At 42.3% G+C, this 20,417-nt stretch overlaps 1 protein-coding gene across 5 annotated transcripts in view; it reads right to left on the bottom strand.

The window, feature by feature from the left end:
- The window catches only part of ATRN (attractin), a 160,957-nt gene that overhangs the window by 57,526 nt on the left and 83,014 nt on the right, over window positions 1-20,417 (bottom strand). For all 5 annotated transcript variants that reach the window (XM_043602787.1, XM_043602788.1, XM_043602789.1 and 2 more), the window contains exons 15-21: window positions 18,820-19,010; window positions 16,159-16,378; window positions 14,730-14,915; window positions 13,997-14,230; window positions 7,753-7,890; window positions 4,924-5,017; window positions 2,767-2,819 (exon numbers count right to left, since the gene is read on the bottom strand). In XM_043602787.1, the coding sequence (XP_043458722.1) occupies window positions 2,767-2,819; window positions 4,924-5,017; window positions 7,753-7,890; window positions 13,997-14,230; window positions 14,730-14,915; window positions 16,159-16,378; window positions 18,820-19,010 (1,116 nt within the window). The remainder of the gene's footprint in view (window positions 1-2,766; window positions 2,820-4,923; window positions 5,018-7,752; window positions 7,891-13,996; window positions 14,231-14,729; window positions 14,916-16,158; window positions 16,379-18,819; window positions 19,011-20,417) is intronic.

Below are 20,417 nucleotides of genomic sequence, written 5' to 3'. Positions count from 1 at the left end.
ACTTATAACTGGGAACTAGGAAGCTTTTCAAAGGAAATAAAGTCTGTGGGCAGTATTGTTTTATTTGGAATAACCTATCAAACTCTCCTTGTATCATGATCCTGGCTGAGACTTTAGGCTCCAACCTCGCTCACCTACAAATACTCATTATACATCTATTACATGCTAGGTTTTGCTTAAGGATACACAGCTATAAATTAATGATATAAAAGGAATCGAGACTCCATGGAAAAATAGGCTGATTCCAGGTCTGGAGCAAGGAATATGTGCCTCGACTATCTTATTCTAGAAAGCAAGAAAGCATTCAAACACTAAAGTGATGTAGCAAAAGAACATGCCTTTAGAGAGAAACTAACGGCCAAAGATGGTATAATTTTTTTTTTTCCTAGTCCAAAAAAGGTGGTTTTATTAAAACACGGGGACAGGACCCATGGGCAGAAAGAGCTAGCTGCCCAAGATGGTAGAATTTAATTCTAAAAAGTCTATTGTACAACTCAACAACCTGATTTAAAAATGAACAGAGGACTTGAATGGATACTTCTCCCAAGAAGATATACAAAATGGCCAGTAAGCACATGAAAAGAAGTTCAACATCATTAATCACTAGGAAAATACAAATCAAAACCACAATGAGATACCACCTCACGCACAGTAAGATGGCTACTACAAAAAAAAAGAAAGAAAAGAAAAGAACAAGGGTTGGTGAGGATGTGGAAAAACTGGAAACCTTGTGGGAATGCGAAATGGTGCAGCTAATGTGGAAAACAGTATGGTAGTTTCTCGAAAAATTAAAAGTAGAATTACCAAATGATCCAGCAATTCTACTTCTGAGTACATACCCAAAGAGTTGAAAGTAGGATCTTGAAGTGATATATGTACACCATGTTCATAGCAGCCAAACAGATCATGGCTATAATTCACAATAGCCAAAAGATGGAAGCAACCCAAAGGTCCATCAACAGTATACATAAAGTGGAAGATTAAAAAGGAAGGAAATTCTGACATACTACAACCTGGAACAATCTTGAAGACACTATGCCAAACGAAATAAGCCAACCACAGAAGACAAATACTGTATGATTCCACTTATATGAGGTGCCTAGAGCAGTCAACATTATAGAAACAGAAAACAGAATGGTGACTGCCAGCAGCCAGAAGAAGAGGGAAAAGGAGACTTGTTGTTAAGTTTATTTTTTACTGTTTAAGAAACTGCCAAATGGTTTGCCAGAGTGCCTACACCATTTTATATCCCATAAAGAATGCATGCATGAAGGTTCCAGTTTCCCATAGCATTGCTAAAACTTGGCATTGGGTATTGGCTTTGTTTTCCAAGACAGATACGTTGTAATGTACCAGATTACAAAAAATTCACTGATATGGTTTCGAGTTCCACATTTAACTGATCTTTAAGAAATAACCAGTTGTCTAGTTTTGGTATGATATCAAAGGACAGTATCCATAATTAACTGAAAAGGTAATTAAAATACTCTACTCCTTTCCAACTCTATCTGGTGAGGCCAGGTTTTTCTTAATGTACTTTAACCGAAGAGGTGTATTCAACAGACTGAATGTAGAGCAGAGGTGAACATCCAGTCATCTATTAAGTCACAGTACTGACTTTTGATTCTAGTCATTCTAGGGGTGTGCCTCACTGTGGTTTTAATACACATACCCCAAATGTGTGATGTTACTAAGTCTTTTGTTCATGTTGGCCAACTGTCTTCTTTGGTGAAATGTCTATTCAAATCATTCCTTGTTTTCAACTTGAATTGTCTCCTCATTTAGTTGTAAAAGTGTTGTTGGTTTTTTTTTTTTTTTTAATATATTCTGGATACAAGCTCCTTATCAAATACATAATTTGCAAACATTTTTTCTTCTCTGTGGCTTTTTACTTTTTAATGGTATTCTTTTAAATACAAGTTTTAACTTTGGATAAAGTCCCAATAAATAATTTTTTCTTTCAGGGTGCCTGGATGGCTCAGTCGGTTGAGCACCTGACTTCAGCTCAGGTCATAATCTCACGGTTTGTGAGTTTGAGCCCCACCTTGGGCTCTGTGCTGACAGCTCAGAGCTTGGAGCCTGCTTGGGATTCTGTGCCTCCTTCTCTCTCTGCCTCTCCCCCACTCATGCTCTCTCTCTTTCAAAAATAAATAAAAATTTTTAAAATTTTTAAATCTTGTATTTCTTTTATGAGTTGTGTTTTTAAAATCATATCTAAGAATTCTTTCCCCTACACAAAGTTATGAAGTTTTTTTCATTTCTTCTAAAAGAGATATATGTGTATATATTTGCATATATTATATACACACATACACATACAATGTATATCTATGTGTATATATATGTGTGTGTGTCACATTTATAGGTTCCAGGTGGACATGAATTTTGAGTGGATGCTATTCAATCCAGGAAAACAAGAACAAAATTAGAGTGGATATGCGAAAACGTTACTCCGTTTCTCTGGTTCTGTAACTTTGCCTACTATGTGGATTTTCCTATAGAAAGAAAATACATTTACCCATAAGAACCTGGCCCCTTTGCCAGATTTACCTTTCCCTGTAAGTTAATCATTAAATATTTTATTTATTAGTTCCTAAAGAGGTAATTAACATAAATGAGGTAAATGTGATAGAATGGAAACACATCAAATTTGGACACACCTCCATGATATTCTTATAGCACTTACCATTCTCAACCCATGTTAAAGTATTAAGTTTTATTGATCTATTTGGCCTTTAGACAAATATGAATTGTGAAAACACTTACAATAGCATGTTCCTTTGAGAGGGTTTCCCTGGTATCGATTTTCTACTTCACATCTAGGAGGATAAAAATGAAGATTATTTTCTATTGCTAGGTAAAACAAAATCTACATTCATTTTAAAATCAAGCAGATCCTTTTATATAAAACTAAACTGAAAACAAGTCTGAGTCTGTACAATTACATTCTTCACTGTTACTCAGATCAGGGAGCTTGATGAGAGTCTGTGTTCAGGTTCAGTAGTGATGGCCCAGCAGTTCACACCACCACCAACGAATAAACATTTGCCAAAGTGCAGGAGACAAATCCAAATATAATAAACCTAGATCCTTGGTTTTTTGAAAACACATAAAAAACACATTTTTACTTTTGTGTGGACTAAATATTCCTCTAAGACTGAAGTTAAAATATTTTTCAAATATTCATTTCTCACTTCCTTCCTCTTCTCCCTGAATAAAACTGACCTGTTCTGTAAAAATAAGCAGGCAAAGGCTAAACACTGAGAATCACATTTATTTATTTATTTGTTTGTTAAACCCTTGAACGTGGTTCACCAGTCTGAAGAAAAAAAATAAAGTCTAATAAAAAAGAAATTACTCTCCCCACTGAAATACACAAATATCATTTATGAACATCAGCAAAACCCAATCTCCCACTTCACAAGGTCATTCATACTGGCAGGCCCAGTAGCTAAGAGCTATAAGAAAGGGAGGAAAGCTTGGGTCAAGCACTCTTCTCAGATAAATAATACGGGATATTGTGTCCTTTGATCCCAGGTGATTCTTAGCTCTTGCTTGTATCTAAAATCTCTTTAATAGGGGTGCCTGGGTGGCTCAGCCAGTTAAGTGTGCGACTTCGGGTCAAGTCATGGTTCGTGAGTTTGAGCCCCGTGTCGGGCTCTGTGCTGACAGCTCAGAGCCTGGAACCTGCTTTGCATTCTGTGTCTCCCTCTCTCTCTCTGCGTCTCCCCTACTCACTCTCTCTCTCTCTCTCAAAAATAAATAAACATAAAAAACAAATAAATAAAATCTCTTGAAGAGAAAGTCTTTTACTGGACCTATACCTCATTTCATTATTGTACACCTGAGAAAAGGAGTCATTAATTTTGTTCTATTATATTTTTCTGTTTAAAGGAGCCTAGATCACAAGACTAAACTTAATCTTTGATTAAGCATTTCTTCACATACTAGCTTTAAGGCATCATGAAACCAGTAAATATGCACAGCAGTGTGAACTATAAAATGCAGACAGAGCAATTCTTTCCTTGAACATCACCAGCAAGGTCTGGGTCACTGGTGACATTATTACTACTGTTCTTTGGGGGAAAAAAAGTTCACCAATGATGTATTTGTTTGTATCAGCTCAATGCTGTGATACTACTATGCATTTCTCTCACTTAAGTCTCTTCTTGAGAATGAGTCAACCTGGAACACGTGTTTTATGAGGTTTTCTGGGGAGGCAGACAGGTATATACTTGTTGGGGAACAATCTCTTGTTTCAACTCACCAGGACACTAAAAACAATTATTGCTAGTCCCACTATTGATGAACAGGAAAACTGAGGCTCAGCTTGGTTAAGTGATTTGTCAAGAGCACCCTGCTCAGTGGAGGCTCAGTCAGGGCTAAAGCTCCATGTCTGTCTGACGCTATCTGCATCCTCATGAATGGGAACCCCAGACTCTTCCTTGGAAGACGTCTGACATACTTCACCAAGGAAAATGCTAGAATAAGGAGGGATGGGTTAAAGCCCTGAGGATCATCTCTACTATCAGACAACCAAAATGCTAAATAAAACACTGTCCTGGAATACCAGTTCTTCCAAATTTCTTGGGAAAGGGTGTAATCCCTGGATGTGACAAAAACTGAGTAGCGACTGAGGTGAAAAGATGAATCTAAGTCAGGAACCCAGGAAATGTCAGTGTCACTCAAACATAAAATGTGAACTAAAGAACCATTAAGGAACTGCTGCTGAACCTACGACCTCTTCAGTATGGAGGCTGACCAAATTAGACCTGTCTGAAGTAGAAAGGGCGAACTTCCAAATCCATCAACCCGGGGATCCCCCAGAGCCCATGACAACAAGGCACAGACCCAGCCTGCCTGGCTGTCAGTCACTGACTCCAGGTGTGGCCTGTGGCAGGGGCCCGAGGGTGTGGTACTCACAGCTGGCACTCGTCCCCCTTGACGCCCTTGGTGGTACAGAAGCACTTGCCCGTGTTGGTGTTACAGAGCGACGCATGCCCATTGCACTTGCACGCTGGGGGAAGGAAAAGGAATGGAGGTCACAACTGGCTTAAGAGACGACTACTACCACAGACTTTTCCTAAAACACGTAATTTTATCTGGATTGGATCTGATAGGAAAGACAGATGAAAATGAAAGCATTTAAAGGATAAGATTCAAGTTTTTCAGCTAATGATTTATCTCAAATAATGTAAAGGCAACATTAAAAGAACCAAAATCCAAGGACAGGAGGAAAGAGAATGCTGGTTCCCACTGCCATCTGAAGCAACCATTTTGATCTATTTTGACCTTTTTGATAGATGGATTTTCACTACTATGACTCATTCATTCAGTAAATATTTGTGAAGCATCTCCAGTATGGCGCTGGGTGTGGGGACACAGACACAGTCCCTGCCCCCACGGAGATGCTCTGAGCAATGACAGCCCCTGAGGGGAGGCTTGGTCTGGCCGCTCAGCCTCAGCTGAGGTGCCTGCTCCACAAAGGCTACGTTTCAAATCCTAACAGGGCTCAGAACTGGGGTGAAATTGCAATGGCAGGTCAGGGGCCCCGCAAGGCTCACTACCCTGCTTCCACTTTAGCCTCTGCAGAAGACAACTCCTGTCACCTCTTCTTCCAGCCATCAACAAATCACCTTCTTCATCCAATGCATAAGTGTGAGCCAGGACACATTTTATACATGGGATGAAACAAGTCTTTCGCTCAATACCTTTTCACTTTACACCTTGTTTTTCTGTAAATAAATTAAAGGCATTAGGGCTGAGGACAGGTGTACTTAAATCCTGTGAAGAAAAAAATCGCCCAAAGAAACTCACGAAACTGAATAGGGCAGCGGTTAAGAGGATGGATGCTGGAGTCAGAAGCACGAGTGTTCTGCTCTTGGCTCTGCTGGGTACAGAGAGGAGTGGGGTGTGTTAGCAAGAAGCTCGGGCCTGACGTCAGGCTGCCTGGGCACGAGTTCATTCTCCCGCACTTAGCTCCTCTGTAAGGAGGAGCTCCTCTGGGCATGCTATTTACCTTCTCTAGGCCTCACTTTCCTTGTCTATGCAATGGGGATGAGAACAGTATCCACCTCACAGGCTAGCTGCAAGGATGATGGGAGGTAATACATGAATGAGACACGGTAAGCATTCAGTAGATCATGGCCACTGTCCTTCACTCAGGACTACACAATTCTAAGAGGAAAACATTAAAAACTTGGTGCCACTCATAGTATTTTAAAAATCATGCCGTTATAGATTGCAGCTCTGAAAAAGAAATCTAGCTCTAAATTCTGGACAAGTGAACTCAAGCCCCACAAATGCCTCAGAAGATGTCATTTTTCTAAATGGCAGCTGCAGAAATGGGGATGACGGCACCTGGAGGCACAAGCAGGCCCAGCAGTCAGTCCCATGTCCTGGATGTGGTTCCCCACATGGCCACAAGCCACAGTGAGCTTTTAGGCAGAATGCATGGTCTTGAAGAGGATAAAGGTGCCCGAGGTCCGATGCCCGAGGGGGCCTCAGGCACAGCGTCTTGTGTACATTCCCCAGTAATGCCAGGTACCCTGACTGCTATTGAACGGATGAAGCCCAGTCATAATGAGAAGGAAAAATATGTTTACTAAATACCTTTTAATCTGAGCAAGAATTTTTTACTTAAGAGTGGTGGGAAAGGGCAGTAAGAGGGTACTAATAACTGCCCACATCTACTGAACGCCCTGCTCTGACTACTTTCACCTCAACCCCACCCTATTCTCCCCATTTTACAGATGAGGAGACTGACCCCTGAGAGGTGAAGGGATGTATGGCTAAAATGCCAGCTCTCTCCTGGTTGCTCTGGGATCAGATTCTCAAGGGCCGTGCTAAGGAGTTTGGAGGTGGGATTTGGGAAGTGAGCAAAGATTTTCCTTTCTTATTTACTTTCCTGCTCAGAACCTGAAGGGTCTTCCCAATGGAAACAAGAACAAGCCAAAAAGCAGTTCATCATTTTAAATCCTTAAAATATACTAGAAGTGCTGAGGAGTCCTGCATCTGGTTAAAACCCTGTGTGTCGTTTTTGGGACCTGACCACAGCCCATGACCCACGTTTACCTCGCTGGCCTCCTGCACTGGCCTGGGTAGCAGTCTCTGAAGGGAGCTGCCGGCAGGGTCTCAGCCCCCGCCCTGTCCCACCCCCAGTAGGCCACGCTCTCACATGTCTGCATTTCTAGCTCAGGCGCCTGCATTCCCTCATCTCTTTATCTGACGTCTGGGGCAGACCTTCTTGCCTCTGCTGAGCCTCCTCAGGGGGAAGAAGGGGGTAGCCCTGAAGACACTGCCCCCGAGTTCAGTAAGGTCCCTGGCACTTTCCCACTCCCCTCCCATGCTCAGGGTCCCTTACAGGCTTCTGCTGGAGCCTGCTGTTAGGGGCTCTCCCCACCTCTGTGCTGATCCACCTGATGGTCATCCAGCATTCACTCCAGGGGGGTGGAAATGGAGCGAGGGGACTCAGAGCTTTCCCGGGTTCAGGTTTAAGCCTTTTGCTTTACCCTCACAGTGAATGATTAAAGGCTTAACTCTTCCATTTTTGGCTCGTTGCTTTAACCAGCTACTCAGACACTTGGCAGCCTTGCTCACTCCCTCCCACGTTCAGCTGAGCTCCTGACAAGTATGACAAAGAAATGCAGTATCCGAAACCAAGTGGCTTTTTTCCTCCTAGATATTCAAGTCAAACAGAAGCACTGTGTTCTGCCTGCTTTGCAGTCAGTAACCCCGAGGGACGTGACTCACGCTGACATCTTCCTCCATTTGTGGGATCCCCGTAGAAGCCAGATATGCAGGTCTCGCAGTGCTTGCCTGTGGTCAGGTTCTCACACTTCTCACAGATGCTCTGATTAATGCATTTGCTGTGCCCATTGCACTGGCAAGCTGAAAGAAAAAGAATCTGAAGGGGCCTGTCCCATGGTAGAATAGGGTGGAGTCAGTTCCACGAGATTTACTTGCAACTGTCTTTTATTACCTTATTACCTCTAAATGCAAAATCATTCAAACTGGCCCACTAAAAACTAGTTTGAGAAATGAGATCAAAACATCCATATACGGCTAGTCCAGGAAATCAGAAATATACCACAGCAAGGTGAAAGTCTACAGCCATTAAAAAAATAATTTGCTCTTGTTTGTAAAATAATGTATGTTCACGAGAGTAAGTTTGAAGAACGTAAGGAAGGGAGGAAAATCATATTCAACTGCACAACCCAGAGATCACTGTGCACATTTGGAATTTTAGTTTCAGTATTTTTTCTATACAGTTTAACACAGTTTGTGCTCATATTAACACTCAATTTTGATTTTTTTAAATTTATAGCATGGTTACTTTACCACGTTATTTCATCTATCATAAACCATAAAAAATTTCTTAATGCTTATTTATTTATTTGTGTGAGAGAGACAGAGAGAGAGCTTGCAAGCAGGGGAGGGGCAGAGAGAGAGAGAGACACACACAGAATCCGAAGCAGGTTCCAGGCTCTGAGCTGTCAGCACAGAGCCTGACGCGGGACTCGAACCCATGAACTGTGAGATGGACGCTTAACCGGCTGTGCCCCCAGGCACCCCTACCAAACTTTAAAATTTTTTTTTTCAACGTTTATTTATTTTTGGGACAGAGAGAGACAGAGCATGAACGGGGGAGGGGCAGAGAGAGAGGGAGACACAGAATTGGAAGCAGGCTCCAGGCTCTGAGCCATCAGCCCAGAGCCTGACGCAGGGCTCGAACTCACGGACCGCGAGATCGTGACCTGGCTGAAGTCGGACGCTTAACCGACTGCGCCACCCAGGCGCCCCAGCCCCTACCAAACTTTAAATGGCAGAATGATTTCTATGAATCACAAGTTATTTAACCATTCCCTTACATCCTGATATTTAGTTTGCTTTCAATTTTTCTCTTTTAGAAAAATAACCACTTTATATATAAAAACATTTCCACAAGTGGAGTTAGTAAGATTCTTGATGCACACAGGACTTTACAACTAGAAAGGCATATAAAACCTGGGCCTCTCAGGACTGCTGTTCACTGCAGATTCCAGTGGGGCCATCCACAGAGTGCATAACCTGTACCACTACAGATGGAAGATCTCATTCTGCAAGTCTGTCTTTTCCCCTCCAGCTCTACTGAGATACTACTGTGTAAGAAGTACAATGCATTGATTTGATACACTTATATATCACTAAATGATTACTACCGTAATGTTAGCCTTGCCTCATATCACATGATTACTATTGCTTTTTTGTGGTGAAAACATTTAAGGTTTACTCTTTAGCAACCTTTGCAGATCTCTCTTGGTTGACCAACGTGATACAGGTTTTCACCGTCTCGGCAACCTTCCACAGTCTTGCATCAGTTCTGTTTACCCACCTCTTTTCTAATCCCTGCAGGTATTTGACTTGTCCTATACAGACTGCAGCTGAAAAACTTAAAAATGACTCTATCAGTTAGGAATGCACCAAGAATACTTGGTGTGGGATATACATGTTGTTCCTGTTAAGGTGAACAACTGTATAGATGTCAAAAGGGCAAAGTACAACACACACACAAAATGTAACACCTAAAACCATTTACCAATAAAAATCTGTGTTCTAGTTTAAGATAAAAAGACTGAACAAATGTTTCTCTCTCTCTCTCTTCCCCTTCAAAATCCCACTGAAAGTACAGAAAAAAATGTAAAAACAAGCATAAATCAATCAGAGTATGGGATAAGAAGAAAAAGTGCTATCAGAAGTGTATTGAGAGATACTTCTGAAATACTGAACAATTTCTAGAAATTATAAAACAGATAGTGTCAGGTATCTAATAGAAAAAGGGGAGTTGAGACATTCTGTCTCCTAATGTAGAAGGCGGGGACAGGGAAAGTGACTAGATGCATTTGACCAACTGACACTTGAAAAATCCAACTGAGGCTGGGAGACAGAGCAGGCTTCGGGAGAGTGGCAAACAGCTGGAAGTATCTCGTGACCAGGTCTGTGTCTGTTCAACCTCACACAACATACAAAAATAAACCCAAAATGGATTGTGGACCTAAACAGAAGAGAAAAATCTATAAAACTTTAAAAAAGAAAACATAGGGGGTGCCTGGGTGGCTTAGTCGTGTCCAACTTTGGCTCAGGTCATGATCTCACTGTTCATGAGTTCAAGCCCCGCATTGGGCTCTGTGCCGACGGCTCAGAGCCTGGAGCCTGCTTCGGACTCTGTGTTTCCCTCTCTCTCTCTCACCTCCTCCCCCGCTCACGCTCTGTCTCTGTTTCTTGGGAAAATAAACATTTAAAAATTTTATTAAAAAAAAATAAAAAAGAAAACATAGGAGGAGCACCTGAGTGGCTGAGTTGGTTGAGTCTGACTCTTGATTTCGGCTCAGGTCATGATCTCACAGTTGATGGGACTGAGCTGCGCATCAGGCTGATTCTCTCTTGAGAATCAATTCTCCGCTTCAGATTCTCTCTCTCTGACCCTCCCTCCCCCCAGTGCATCACTCACTTTCTCTCTCTCAAGATAAACAAACATGAAAAAAAGAAAACAGGAGTAAATCTCTGTAATCTTGGGTTAGTTAGGCACTGATTTCTGACAGTACCAAAAGCACATGGGATAAAAGAAAACACTGATACACTGAACTCACAAAATTTAAAACTTGTATATTTCAAAAGATTCCACCAAAAAAGTAAAAAGAAACCCACAGAATGGAAGAAAATATTTGCAAATCATATAGTCAGTAAGGAACTTGTATCTAGAATTCACAAAGAATTTTACATGTCCATAAGAAAAAGACAAATAATGCAATTTAAAAATGGGCAAAGAATTTGAATAGACATTTCTCCAAAGAAGATGCAAATGGCCCGTAAGATGCTCAACTTCATCAGTCATGAGAGAAATGCAAATCAAAACCAGTGAGATACTGTTTCTCACATACTAGAGTATCTGCAATCAAAAAACGGACACAGGCACTGATGAGCATGGGGAGAAATCTCAACCTTTTCAGACTTCTAGTGAGAATGGAAAATGGTGCCACTACTTTGGAAAACCCCGTGCCCATTATTCCTCATTCCCACTCCCAGCCCTAGTCAACAGTTAAGCTATTTTTTTTCTCCGTATATTTGCTCTTTTTTGGCCATCTCATATAAATGGTATCATAATAATAAACAGTCTTGAATCTGACTGGTTTTACGGAGCATGCTTTTGAGGCTCATCCATGTCACAGAATATAGTACTCTGCTCCTTTTTGTTGCCTAATAGTATTCCATCATATGGATGTATCACATTTTGTTTATCCATTTGCCAGCTGACAGACACTGGGTTATTTCCACTTTTGTCTATTGTGAATAATGCTGCTATGAGCATTCACTGCAAGTTTTTGGGTAGACATATGTTTTTAATTCTCTTGGGTATATATTGGGCCATATGACAACTCTATGTTTAACTTTTTGAGGAACTGCCAAACGGTTTTCCAAAGTGGCCGCACCATTTTACATTCCTTCCAGCAATGTGTGAGGGTTCCAATTTCTTGAATGTTGTTGAGCATCTTTTCATGTGCTTATTGGCCATTTGTGTATCTTCTTTGGAGAAACGTCTATTTCAATCTTTTGCCCATTTCATAATTGGGTTTTTTTTTTTTTTTTTACTGTTGAGTTTTAAGAGTTCTTTATGTATTCTGGACTTTAGACTCTTACCAGATACTGTATATGATTTGCAAATATTCTCTCCCATTCTGTGGGTTGCCATTTCACCTCATATATTCCTGATATTAACAAAAATGCATAGATTTAAATATTTCATGAATTAAACTAGTAGATAAGAAACAGAATTATAGATCCTTTGACCTCTTAGAGAGGAAAAAAGGAAATTTGTTTGGTAGACAAATTTGTTTGGTAGACAAAAAAAAAAAAAAAAACTGGTTTCTTATTTTACATTTTCCTGCTCTTTTCCTTGTCTGAGAATGACTTCTTTATATCCTTTGCCCACTTTTTCTGTTGAGCTTACACATTTTTTTCTTCCTGGAGGACAGAGGTTTACATACTCTGGATGATAATCTTTATACTGCAGATATTTTCCCCCAGCCTATTTCTTGCCTTTTACTGTTACTTAGGGTGGTCTTTCCCTTACAGAAGTCCTCATTGCCCTGTTGTCAGTGGCACCGTGTGTCAGACTCTTGGAGAAGTTCTTACCCACTAACCTCCTGGGGTCTCTGCACCTAATCTCTCCCAGCTGTTCTGGAGGCCCATCAGCACATTCTTGAGTATTTACTGACAGTCTGAATCAAAGGCCAATTTCTCAGGGTTGATTTCTCAGGACACCCTTCCCAACTCATGGTCTATTCCTTCTTGACCAACCACTGGAAGGAAGGGGGAGGAAGGGAACAGAGGGAGAGGAGGAGGGAGAGCAGGCAGGCAGGCTTAATTTTTCCTCTTCTTGGGACCCTTCCCTCCCCCTTCTCCCTTTTCTTAGAGCACTTCAAGGAAACCTGTTTTTACAAATCCTTTCTCTTCTCCTTTAACATGTATATGTATGTAAACCTTTTCAAAAACCTAAATAAACCTCTTACATCACTTTGAAATGTAAACATCAAGGAAGCCAGCACCCTACCTCCCTGTCACTTTGGGAATTTAGTCTGGGTGCATTAGTGCCAAACTGTAACCAGCTGCTTGCTGTAAAGATATAAGTAGCTTATATGCCTATTTAAAAAGGTGAGCTTTCTCAGGGCACCCGGGTGGCTCAGTTGGTTAAGCGTCCGACTTTGGCTCAGGTCATGACCTCACGGTTTGTGAGTTCAAGACCCACATCAGGCTCTGTGCTGACAGCTCAGAGCCTGGAGTCTGCTTCAGATTTTGTGTCTCCCCCTCTCTCTGACCCTCCCCCACTCACACTCTGCCTCTCTCTCGAGAATAAGTAAACATTTAAAAAAAAAAAAAAAAAGGTGAGATTTCTCGTGGTTTTTGCAATCTCATTAGTGGATTGCCTCCGAGGTGTACCACTGGCGTACCAGTCTGGTTTAATGCTTATTCAAAATAAGACTATTTTCTTTTTTTTTTTCTACATTTGTGAAAAGGAATTTCTGGGTTGGCAGGAAATTTATTTTTCATTTTTCCTCTAACAATTGCCACAATGTATTTTTCAGTAAAAAGCAAACTAGAACAACGGATATCATATTAATCCTATATAGCATAGTATTTTCTATTTTTTAAGTTTACGTATTTATTTTGAGAGAGAGATAGTGTGAGTGGGGGAGGAACAGAGAGAGAGGGAGAGAGGAAGAGAATTCAAGTAGGCTCTGTGCTGGCAGTGCAGAACCTGATGAGGGGCTTGAACTCATGAAACTATGAGATCATGACCTGAGCTTGAGTCACAAGCTGAACTGACTGAGCCACCCCTGCACCCCAGTATTTTCTATCTCTAAAATAGAAATTGGTATGTCTGAAGGTATCTATATTAAACCATTAAAAGTTTTTACCTCTATGAAGAACTGGACCTGAGAAGAGGAATTCCAGCTTTTATTTTATCTACATCTGCAGTATTTGTTTATAATGAACATACTTCATTACTTCTGTAGTGAAAGCAAAACACCTCACTTGAACTTCTGTGTTTTCATTGACATTGAAAATATTTTTCAGGGGCACCTGGGTGGCTCGGTCAGTTGTGTCTGACTCTTGATTTCATCTCTGAGTCATGATCTCACGACCGTGGGATTGAGTCCCTCGTCAGGCTCTGCGCTGGTGGTGTGGAGCCTACTTGGGATTCTCTCTTCCTTTCTCTCTGACTCTCCCCAGCCTATGCTCACTTGTTCACGCTCTCAAAATAAATTAAAATAAACTTAAAAAAAAATCCCAAAACAAAATTAGTTTAAAAAAAATATTTTTCATGCAAAACTATTTCTCCTAAAATGATGTTATTTTTTTCCTAAAGGAAATTCATATAAATAACATAGCTTTCAAAGTTTTATTCTTTATAAATAGGCAGCGAAACACTCGATTTTGGGCACTCAAGACAAATTACCTGGACAATGAATGAAAGACCAGTTGTATCTGCTGTCCTCCAGGCACATGCTGGAATTGAGAAGGGGCTGCGGGTAGGAATTTCCCACAGGGGCCTGAGAAGGCATCTTCACTGGTCCTTTATAGGAACCTTCTATGCATTTCCCTTTGCCAGTATTGCTGGGGTCAGTACACCAGCCGCAGCCTGGCTGCTCCAAGCAATGGCTACAGGTACAGTAGCCTGAACAATTTTCAGCTGTAAGAGGGCACAAGTTACAATTCACTAGCACAATTCACTAGGTTGCTTTGAATTCATTGTATTTAAATTACCCTTTTTAAAAACAATTACCTTTTTTTTAAAACAAACTATTCAACTTCTGTCAGTTAAGACTCCTATTCTAAAGTGACTGTTTAAATGACACAATAAATTTAAAGAGCCCAATATCTTGCCCAACACAGAATAGGGACTCCCCCCCTCCTCTCTCAATCCCAGGATGTTGAGGGAGAAAGGGACCTTAGTGGTCATCTACCAGAGACCATTTATTTCATCAATCAGGAGAGTAAGGTGTGGAGACGTTGCACGGATGAAGCAGTAGGATACTGAAGCTGGGCAAGCTGCTTCTGTGCTCTGTGGTCTATCCCACAGGGCTTGGTTCTGCATGAAGGTTCTCCTCTGGCAGTCTCAGCCTTGTCCCTAAAATGCTCAGGGGACGACAGCGCGGCCCCACAGCAGGAGCGGCACCCTTTTCACTTACGGGGGCAGCTGCTCATGGTGTACCACTCCATACACTGGCCAAAAGGGAAGGAGGCCACGTAGGCGTTGGAGTCCACGCACTGCTTCATGTTGCTGCACCACATACACTCTGAGCTGCCACTGGTGCACTCTCCACACGCCGTCCGCAAGGCACACGGCGTCCGGCACTGCTTGGCACTGTGGTTCGCTGGGAAGCAAACCCAAGAGAGACACTTAGAGCTCCCACCACGTTGGCTGAGATCAAAAAGGCCTGTCAGGGTGGGTTGTGACCCATTAGCGTGTCACGACATCAATGCAGTGGGCTAACATTAAACGTAGGGGGAAACAGAAAACAGAGTCACCATGTACTGGTTAGTCAAGTATACACATACGCTTGGGGGGTAAAAAACTTTCTTTTCAAAGAGCCTTAAGGACAGACATGAGGGAACAAGCTAATCTTTCTATAAGAGCAGTGGTTCTAAAGCTCCTTACAAAATATGGGACCCAGGATATTGAAACCCACCTCAACATGAAAACTTGTATCTTTGTGTATTTGGGGGGTAGAAGGAGCACAACATTCATTAAATGCACCAAAGCATTCAGGACCCAAAAAGGCTGAGAAGCTCCCCTACAGGAAGTTTAGCAACCGTATTTTAAGGGGATTCCTCCAGGGCTATGCGTTCTCTTCTACACCTGTGTACTCTTCAGACAACTTACAGTACCTTGCTAAAATGAGACACTATGTGAATGGAGTCCAGCCTCCCAAAAAGCTCCCACAAAATTCCATCTGCTGTGTGCGTCCCTGCGTCCCTCTGCAGGAATACGACGCTTGCGCGTGCTGCAGAGGCTGCCCCCAGGCCTGCCTTTGGGAAGCTTGACTGTAGCCCAGAGGAGAGACCCCAAGCCCATGGGGAGCCTGAATGCAGCCCAGAGGAGAGATCTGAACCTGAGAAGCTACTCAGGGGGTGCTCCTCGGTACTCTCTCACAGCTCTAGCGTGGTTCAGGTTTGCTTCTGCTGTCACGTAACCGCTCTCCTCATTTTTCTGTCTAGTGTCCCTGCAGTGACCTGCTTGCTCTTCTGATCTTTTCTTTGCATTCTTGTTCTCTCTTCCACAGCATTTCTTTGCCAGCACCAAGACATCTGCCTGTCGAAGCAAATTCTCAACACTTTTTGTGGTCAACACACCAATCAATCTCACTGTAAATGAGAGTATTAGGCTCTTTTGAATAGAATTAGTGATTTTTGTTTATGATTATGGCTCATAGTACGCAGAGCCAAAGACTATTTCCTTCTGCGTTTAAATTCTGGGTGACACTCTACTTCATATGCTTGAAACCAATACTCCATCTGTTGCTCGTGACTATCTCACACATCTCAATATTTAACTATGCCTCCTACAGTTTCTCTTTCAGTGAGCTTCCAAAGACAATCATTCACCCATATACTTACCAGGCCTTTCGCAGACACTACCATTGAGTGGGTTGATGCAGGTTGCAGCCTTCAAGCCCCGAGTACTGGGTTCTGACAAGATTCCACAGAATCCAGCATCACTGGGCTCAGACGGCATCCACTGTAGCAAACTATTTGTGAATGGGGACATATCTTCCCAGCACCAGTAGGACACATTGATCTTCCGAAGGCCAACCCATGGGGTTAAGGTGAGCTTGGACTGCAGGCAAAAGAGACACAGCTATGTATAAGCAATGTCTTGAACAAAACAGGCTTCTAGATAAAAACCACTAAGTTACATATACCCACAGATAAAAGAAAACCTCCCTATCCTGACTGAGCCACGGCAAAATGATAGGACAGACTATCATTTTTAAACTTGTATATATCATCCCTGGCACTTCAATATGACCATTTTACAAAGGACAGAAATATAAGTCAGAGAAGATATAAAAATTTTCATAGAGATTAACAGCAAAGAGGTAATAATAAGTCCCTAAAGTACTATACCCTATGGCAAATGTTACACAGAGATGGCCATCCCCCAACCTCGGTTTAAATGATTACTTATGCATAAAAGCATCTTACCAATATTTATGAAATACTGGTTATACGCTTATCCTTGGATCATTAACTAAGCTTGTGTTGGGGCTTTGGCCAGTTCAGATGATTGAAGATTTGTACTTTCAAGCTGGGGAGCACTGCCTGGCACTGAATTTTCTAGGGAATAAGAGGACCTCTGGGAGTCTCTGCCATCTTCTGCTCTATTAAAGTTTTCTTCTTGTTACAATTTAAAACAATTTTTAAGTCGAAGTATACGCTTTAGTCCAGAAATGAAAGATATTCCTAATATTGGCAGTTACAAACAGAATGTACAATGTATTTCCATTTTTGAGAGGAAAAAAATATACATGCCTGTTAAAGATGTCAAAGAACTAAACATACCCAGAAGCTATTTTTAGTTGTAATAAATGATATTTATTTTGATTTTAATGCTAGCATCTTCTAAATTTCCTTTGCAATATGCATTTTTTAAGGAAAGAAAGCTAATTAAAATTAATACCTTTTAAAAGTCCTTCAATTTCTTCCTCTTTGGCTTCAGGATAGAATTCATAGCAATCAGCATTATACACAAGGCCTCTCTGGATTTGATACCTCGTGAGGCCCGGCCACAGGACCTCCCTTCCCCCTAGCCCGCAGCCAGCCATGCAAACATACCTGCAGCTCACCCCTCGATCTCCACATCTGGCATGTGGCGGTACAATATAAAGATGGTGTTTCCCTCTCCACCTTCCCAACTGTCTCATCTTCAGAGATTACCTCTCTGGCTGTCTATCAGCCAGCCTCTGCCCTACACGATAGGTCCAGCGCTCACTCTCGTCCTTCCGTGCAAGCCTGGGATTTAGGTTTAGACTCACACCTATGGCAGCACATTTCACTACAGTTGTCTTTTCACCTGTCAGTCTCACCACAAGACTGTGAATTCCTGTTGTACAAATGTGTTCCCAGCAGACCTGGGAGCTATGCAGAACCTTCTGGAGCCAGAAAACTGGAGGAAGAGGGAAAAGGTACCAGAAGATAAATCTGTGGTCAGCTGGCAGAGCAGGACCCTTTTAGCCAGGTGTTTTTTCAAGGACATTGACCTGGGGGTCCCTGGTAATGTGGAAAGCTGTAAGCCATCAATTCTCCGAGGGAGTGACTACAGGTAAGACCGGCCAACAGCCAAGGACAGAACAGAGGAAGAGGCCCATTTCTGGGGCTGAGGAAAAGAGAAACAAATCTCTGATGGAGATTATGCAATGTGAAAAACCCTTCAAAATATCATAAAACATAAAATGTGGCCATAGTGTTCCCTGAGATAACCACATTTATAATGTATTGCCAGTGTCTGAAGTGTCCATGCCATACCAAAGCCGCACTGGAAAAAAGACCAACTGGAGAAAAGTAAAATACTATAGGGTCCCTCCCACCAGTCACACAGCAGGTGGTATACAGAGGCCAATGTAGCCAGGACCCAGACCACACTTTCCATGTTTTTCCCTGAAGGGGGCTGCACCCAACAAAGTGCTGCTCATCCCTCTCTAGACAAAATGTGTTTGTAGAATATCAACTACAGGTCACCTGAGGGCACTGGGAGGACAGGAAGAGAACTTGGGGCTTTCTGGGCTCAGAAACGTTTGATAAGAAGGTGCCCTCTCCTTTGGAGCTGGTCAGACCTAAGGAAGACCCAACAGTTCTTAGGGTGATTACCATTAAATATTACACACGGTAACAATACCTGAAACCTGACAGACTCCAGTGGCTTCCTTCAGCCTAGCTAGTCGGTAGTGACATCCCCTTTCCCTCTCCCCCAGAAGAACCCAGAAGCCAGGATGAAAGCATCAGCTGATGTCACAAGGGTATGTGACACACGGCGCTACTCAACATACGTGTAATTATCCCTCTGTCTTACAATCTAATAGATATGACTTACAAAGTGTGAACAATTTTAAGGTAAGAAAGAAAGCATCAAAGGAAGAGCATCTGATCGTGCCAATCCAGTCTCTTAGTATACTCACACACTAGCACTCTGCGTGTCAGGCACATCACAGGGAAGCTGTGTTCGTGCTCTCAGTGGAAGGGTGGGTGGTAGAAATTTAAGTTCTGAGGATGTTAACTCACCATGCTCTGTGATGACTGCATTATTCGCAGCTGCTTAAGGACAAATTCTACCTTCTTCTGGGTTGTAAGAGAAGCCAAAAAGGCATTGTGGTTCCTACAGGACAATTTAGCATTGTCATAATTCTCCTTGGCAGTGGTAATTTTCAAACACGAGTTTCCGACCAAATGCCAGCCAATGCCACAGATATTTTCTTTTGTAAAGCGGGGGAAAAAGAAAAAAAAAAGAGTTTTAGAAACCACACAAAACCACTACATTACCAGTTTGAATCACCGGAAACCTAGAAGGTTTTTGCAATTTGAATTCCACAGTACTTCACTAGGATATGGTGACGGCATCCAACCCATCACTAAAGACCAATACAGAATAGAAGAAAGTTAGACTTCACCAGTCCTATTTCCTGGATCTCAAGAGGCATACTCTAAGGTCAACCCTCTATATCTTGGAAGAAAAAATCTTAGGTGCCAGTGCTCAATTTCTAAACTCCTTTTTGACGAACAATTAGAAACAAGACTAAAATCCTAAGTGAAGAGCAGAAAAATAAATATGCACAATGGAAGGATGGGGAAGAAAACTGTGGAGTGTGGAAATGAACTCACCAACTGGTGAGTGAGTAAGACTACAGTCTTCAAAAGCTGCACTATTTTCACATCAAGTGGAAAGGGCACAAATCAAGGGTACAAAACATCCCCAAAGTGAGGTGGGAAGATCCTTTTCAGGAAAAAACAAAACAAAACAAAACAACAACAAACCCAAAGTGATACAGCTGGAGCACATGAGGCAAGACGGGAATCTACTTCTGCAGTCACCCTGAACCCACCCAGCTCAGCTCTGTGCCCTGCCCCACAGAAGCTCTGCACGCTTCCTAAAAGGGCACAGCAAAGCAACTTTGCCAGAAGTAAGTTCCCTGAAGAATGCCACCAACAATGCCCGTTACCAGTCAGTGAGGTAAATGGAAGGTGCCATGGGAAAGGGTTCATTGAAGAGCAGATAAAGACTTGTTCTTGCAGGGTGCCTGGGTAGCTCAGTCGGTTAAGTGCCTGACTTCAACTCAGGTCATGATCTTGCAGTCTGTGAGCTCGAGCCCCACATCAAGCTCTGTGCTGATAGCTCAGAGCCTGGAGCCTGCTTCGGATTCTGTGTCTCCCCACCCCTCTCTGCACCCCCCAACCCCACTTACACTCTGTCTCTCTCTCTCAAAAGTAATAAACGTTAAAAAAATTAAAAAAAAAAAAAAGACTTGTTCTTCCAAGTGTGGCATCAGTGTCACTACTCATTATAATCTAGATTCTAGAGCCCCACCCCCGATGTGTATGAGAATCTGATTTCTGACAAAATCCCCTGCAGTGCACTGAAGTTTGAGATGCCATGAGATAAAGAACGAGAAGCTCACACTCATGCAAGATGAATCAAGTACTTCCAAAGGACATTCAAAAGGGGCCAGGCAGACCCTGTTGCCCTGGGCATGCTTCAGCTGCTGCACAGAACCACAGATGTACCCCTTTTGGGAAATCGTGGTTGAGCAAATGTATCATAGAACTTCTGTCGTGGCTGGCCAGCCTGAGGCCCTCAACTCTTCATCCCAAACCTTAGAGGCCAT

Source organism: Prionailurus bengalensis, chromosome A3, assembly GCF_016509475.1.
Source record: "Prionailurus bengalensis isolate Pbe53 chromosome A3, Fcat_Pben_1.1_paternal_pri, whole genome shotgun sequence".
Classification (NCBI taxonomy): Eukaryota; Metazoa; Chordata; class Mammalia; order Carnivora; family Felidae; genus Prionailurus; species Prionailurus bengalensis.
Note: the sequence above shows the minus strand (reverse complement) of the source record. Positions and strands in the feature narration are given on the sequence as shown.